General features: G+C 40.2%; 1 protein-coding gene across 1 annotated transcript in view; it reads left to right on the top strand.

Annotated features, from left to right (window-relative positions):
* Cfap299 (cilia and flagella associated protein 299) overlaps nt 1-4359 on the top strand; it is a 523430-nt gene extending 519071 nt beyond the window's left edge. The window contains exon 6 of the mRNA XM_031336903.1: nt 4129-4359. Within this exon, the coding sequence (XP_031192763.1) occupies nt 4129-4224 (96 nt within the window). The 3' untranslated portion in view covers nt 4225-4359. The remainder of the gene's footprint in view (nt 1-4128) is intronic.
* The last annotated feature ends 1671 nt before the right edge of the window (nt 4360-6030 follow it).

Consider the following 6030-nt stretch of genomic DNA (forward strand, 5'->3'; position numbering starts at 1 on the left):
CTCTCTCTCTCTCTCTCTCTCTCTCTCTCTCTCTCTCTCTCTCTCTGCTTGAAATTCCCAAAATATCTTTTTGGGTCCTTTAAGACAAAATACAGATCAACTACCAGAAAGAGCTCTGGGGTTTGGTAGAGAGAGAGAGAGAGAGAAAGAGAGAGAGAGAGAGAGAGAGAGAGAGAGAGAGAGAGAGAGAGAGAGAGAGAACAAAAACTAAACATGATTTAAGAGCATTGGTTTCAAATATGACCTTCAAGCCAAGGTCTTGAGTTTGTAATTTGTACAATTATAAACTTCCTTGAAAAAATAATGATGTTTTATCATTAATTTTGTACAAGTTAATAAATGACCATTGAAAATAATGGAACTTACTGAGAGCTTTGGAGCCCAAAGGAATTAGAGAGAGCCAGATCTCACTTGTAAATGTTCCACTTCACTTTATGAGAGTAGAATCTAGACTTAATCCTGGTGGGAAAAGCTTTAATTCCATCTACTCTAGAGGCCAAGGCAGAAGGGTTTCAAAGCCTACATGGGCTTCAGAGCAAGGTTGAGGACAGCCTAGGGAGCTAAGGTAGACTCTGTCTCAGATATGGATACAGACAGACACAGATATTGATAAAGATAGAGATTTTTCCAGGATTACAGGAAGACCTAGGACTATAGCTCACCTTACAGGACCAAAGCAAGAGATTCAATCCCTAGGACCTTAAGAAAATAAAAAAGGAAGGAGAGAAGGAAGGAAGGAAGGGAGGAAGGAAGGAAGGAAAGGAGGAAGGGAGGAAGAAAGCTATAAGATTTCTAGGGATTACTGACTTTTTAGGAAGGGAAAATTGTGTTCTTACATTTTCAGAAAACAGAGGATCACATTATCATCAACAATATTGCAGGTGAACGGCACAGTTCTGTCAATTCAGCCCCATTGCAATGAATTCCCACTGTGCTGGCTCTGCAGGAGCCACCACATGCCAACCTTTCCTTAGCCATAACAACTCCTGGAAAGCTTGCCTTAGCCTGTCCTTGAGGTGTCTTCACTGTCTAGCCCAAGTCAGCTCAGCTCTGAAGTGCTCATGCAGAAGGTACTAGGTACTGTTCCATTCCATGAGTGCCTGCAACTTGTTCCTCCTTGAGGAAGAGCTTCCAGGGAGCATCAAATACAAGATTGCAGATAATGGGGTGGGACATGGCTGTGATTGAACTAGGACTAATAGGATTCCAAGGTAACAAGCCCAGAATGCTAAACTCTTTTTTCAAAAAAAAAAACTCTATGAATAGTATATCTGGTTCAAAAACTGAATGAAAATAGTTTTAGTAAGCTAAATAATTTGATATCCTGACACATAATTTTAAATACCAAGAGTGTTAAGTAAAGACATTTGATTAAGTTTATACCAAGGCCCTAATGTGTGTGCATTTTAAACAACAGATTAAATTAGAACTGATAACATGGTGCTGTTATTGCCTAATATTATTGGGCAAGTACCAGAAGAGATATGTTAAATATAGGAAAACCCAGGGGCTGGGGGCAGGGTGTTGCTGGAGTTGCAATCAGTGTTTTCCCTGTGGATCAAAACAGATAAAGTACTCACTGTGGAGATAAAGCTGTGGAGATTCCCCTGACTTACCCACGTAACATCATACTGAACAAGTTTGCCAAGACGAGCAGAGTGAGGGTGGGTGAACTCCTTCTCTGACTGGACCAGCCCTCTACTAGGACCCTACAGACAGACCTAATTGTTTTTAGCAGTATTTTTCAAAATAAAAGACTAAATCTTGGTGTGGGTTTTTTTTTTTCAGGGTATTCCAGGGAAATTTTAAATATAGTTTCAAGTATAAAAGATATCTTGGAAGCTTTGTTTATTTTTTATTCTACATAAGATCCAATTGTGAAATAGCAATAATAATAATAATAATAATAATAATAATAATAGTGATAATAATAAATACAGTGTTGTCAGAAGGTATTTTGGAATTTGATAAAGATGAGGGTGCCAGAGAAATACTGAGTTAACTATTTAAGCAAAAATTTTAAATAATGAACTATTTTTAAAACAAGTTAAAAATAATTAAAAAGAATCCGTTTTATTTTAATTGTTTTATTGTTTTATTCTAAATAACACAGGATATTACAAGTACCACAAAAAGTAAAACAACAAAAAAAAAAATTGTCAGTGTCTTTTCTATCTCTATGTCCTGTACCAAATGGCACAGGGTTTTTGAAATTCCTTTGATATAACAGGCAAAGGAAAGATTGGGGAGAGCAGGCTCATCGAGAGTGGGCAGGCTACTCTAGAAACAGGCAAATACTTTGTGTTCATACAAAAAGATAAAGGACTCCCTAAACCATCACCATGAGCACGAGAGACACATAAGTGGCAAATAACCACATCTCAGCACTGCCCCAGATCAAAGGCCAGCATGCACAAACTCACCAGGCCATACATAGAGTTACCATCTTTCCCAGTGAGAAAGACAAGATTCTAAGTCTCAAAACAAATGAAAACACAGTGGTAAAGAGCTGGATTCCATATTGCCTCTCATCGAGCACAGAAAGGAACAGACTCCTCTCTCCATTACAGCTCTTACAGCGATCACAAAGATAAACCATAAAGAGAATACACTGCTGTCACCAGTGGAGGAGAATTTAGCAGTTATCAAAATTTCAAAGACAAAAACAAACCCACGAAAGTAGTTAAAAGTAAAAGATCCATGTAGAAAGAAACAGGTTATTGGGTAAATTAGCCTTTCATTTCTCCTGGAGATTCACCTCTGGGAGTTAGGCTATACCAGTCTCCAGAGGCACAGGCTGGCCAGCCATTAGAAGAACCTACTGGATATTAGTAATGTCTGCAGTATTTACAAGACGGTTTTCTGGAAAGGGTGTAGCCATAACTCTCAGACAGATGCAAAGCAAATGTTCCAAAAGTTTTACTTCATCTGTAGATTATAGAGGAAGCCAGAATGATACAATAGGAAAATTCAAAGAGCAGAAACATGCATACAGGAAATAAGGAAAATTGAGATTAAGTAGACACAATTATTTCCCTCTGCTTAATACTAATTGTGCCCCATTCAACTTAGAAATTTGCAATTCTGTAGAAAGGAATATATTTTGCATTAATAGCAGTTAATACAATTTGAAAATTGTAAAGCAACATAAGATGAGAGAGTAACAGGAATATGAGTGGATGAGCCCCCACCACCCCAAACCTCATCTTTTGTTTGCTTCTTACAAAGACTTTACAATTTTCCAAACTCTTACTAATACAACATAGGCTTAAAATATCCTTTTACAAACAGTGCAAGGAACTTGGTGTCACAACCAATATAAAACTTGTTTGCAATACCAAATCTATATTCTTTTTCACTTCTATACACAATGGAATGAAATATAACCTAGTTACATTTGAACTTTTGTGTATTAAATATACTAAAGACACAGTAAATATCATGCAAATTATTTAGGAAAAGAAAAACACCTTCCTTTGAGATTCAGCTTCATCGACGCTCTTCATTTCTCTATCAATAATGAGATTAGCAAGTAACTACTCCCATGGTTCCCTCTGAGCCGATCATTAGGTCCAACAATCCTGAACAAAGGAAAAGGGACCAGATATTTCTCACAGATTTCAATTTAAAGAGGAAAAATAATCCAGTTCAACTCACTTTAAAGCTGGTGAGAAAGAAGCTTTGTGTGCAAACCACCATGGGCAGGTACTGCTATGGCCTAACCCAACTTCAACCCGTAGACATCTTTAGACGATACACTGGAGAGCAAACTAGGATTGGTTTTTGAATTATGAGTCTAAACTAACATCTGTTTGTGGGGCCCTTTATGAAGATTTCTGCAGCGTTAGTAAGTCCTGGGTTTAGTAGACCAGCTGGAGCCTGAGACACACTTTGATCCCTGGTACTTCAATAATGTCACAACCCAACCCGGGGAAGCAAGCTGCTGACAGAAATCATCAACCTTCAGGACTCCTGAAAAGAGGAATTGGGAGGGGAGGGAATGTGTAGTGGTCTCCATGGAAACAGCCTTTCCAATCCTGTTTTCTTTAATATCAAAGCAAAGAGAAAAGCCATTTAATGCCAGTTATGTTCATGGACTTGACTAAGAACTCGATTTGTGTATTTTAGGCTCAGCCAGGTGACAACTCCACCAGGATCCCCATCCAGACAAATCTCTACACACATGCAGTTCTCTTCGACCACGTTTCCAGAAGGAAGACTTAAGCACCGCATAGTAAATGGTTTCCTTATTGTTTGCTACATTTAAATGAATCCCTTGGTCAGAAGCAGAGTGGACTCATAAATGAGTTGTATAGCTAGAAGGCAATGTAGAATAATAAAAGTTAACAAAGACAGGAAGCTGGAGTCTGGACTGCTTTCTTTTCTTCATTTGTTTTACTGATAGCCTCTTGTTCTGGTTTGGGTTTTCCTTCTCTCTCTGTCTCTCCCCTTCTTTCTCTCCCTCTTTCTCTCCCTCTCTCTCTCCCTCCCTCCCCCCTCTCTCCCTTTCTCTCCCTCTCTCTCCTTCTCTCTCCCTCTCTCTCTCCTGAACACAGGCTGGTTGCAAAAGTCCATGGAGAGGAATCTTGCTGCCACTTCAAAGATGTGCTAATTGGTGACATATTCTGTAGCTCAGATATTCCAAAACAAAAATGTTCCAGGTCCCACTATTGCCAAACCTAGTGCACCAAGCACGATGCCATGTGGCCGTGCTGGCAATGCTGCTCCTCCCCTCAAAATGCTGAATATTGATAAGGGGCCGCCATTCAGAAAAGCAGAATAGAAAACCTTACAAGGTTTTCAGTTGCACCGAGTAAATAAAATCAGAAACGTCCCATCGATTGTAGAATCAGGAAGCTAATAATGGTCGGACATTTCTATGTGCCTGCTTGACTTGAGTCCCATGACAATGGGGCCAAGGAGATGAAAGCTAAAGGCAACTAGGGAATGAAGACTCTGTAAGACAAACTAACATGTTTTCCCAGTGTGCCCGCCTGATGATCTTTGTGCAGAAGAGACCATTCAGAAATCACTTTTTATTGTAGTTAATATTTGGTCCTTGTGCACATTCAATTATTTTCATCTTCCAACCAATCTCATAGTGAGACAACTCATTGGAATCAAGCCAGGTAGGATCCTGACACATGTGGAAGTGGGAAGAGCCCAGAACAGAGACCTAGAGCTCAAGTGGAACAAGAGATAATCACATCCCCCAAGCAGGCAGGTGGAGTGGAACTATTAAGGTTAATTATGATTGTCAAGCTGAGGAAATTTAAAGTCACCTAGGAAACAAACCTCCAGGAATACATATGCTGGCATGTCCAGAGGGGTTTGTCTGATATGCAAGCCTGGGTATGGATTATGGGTGGTGCCATTCTGTGATGGGCTGATACTCCACCACACACACACACACACACACACACACACACACATGCACACATGCACATGCATACACACACACACACACACACACACACACACACACACACACACTGATTGAAAAAGAAAGAGACTCTCTCTGATTCCTGACTGCAAATGCAATGTGACCAGCTGCACCATACTCCTGGTACAGTGATGATGCCACCATGATAAAGTTCAAACTGTGAGCTGAGGTAAACCTTTCTTAAGTTCCTTTTGTCTATAATTTCATCAGAACCATAAGTATCTAGTACTGTTACTGTCTTAGTCAGGGTTTCTATTCCAGCACAAAACATCATGACCAAGAAGCATGTTGGAGAGGAAAGGGTTTATTCAGCTTATACTTCAAATTACTGTTCATCACCAAAGGACATCAGGACAGGAACTCACACAGGGCAGGAACTTGGAGGCAGGAGCTGATGCAGAGGCCATGGAGGGGTGCTGCTTACTGGATTGCTTCCTCTGGCTTGCTCGGCTTGCTTTCTTGTAGAACGCAGGACTACCAGCCCAGAGATGGCACCACCCACAATGGGCCCTCCTTCCATGATCACTAATTGAGAAAATGCCTTACAGCTGGATCTCATGGAGGCATTTCCTCAAGGGAGGCTCCTT

This window comes from Mastomys coucha, unplaced genomic scaffold, assembly GCF_008632895.1.
Source record: "Mastomys coucha isolate ucsf_1 unplaced genomic scaffold, UCSF_Mcou_1 pScaffold22, whole genome shotgun sequence".
Lineage (NCBI taxonomy): Eukaryota > Metazoa > Chordata > Mammalia > Rodentia > Muridae > Mastomys > Mastomys coucha.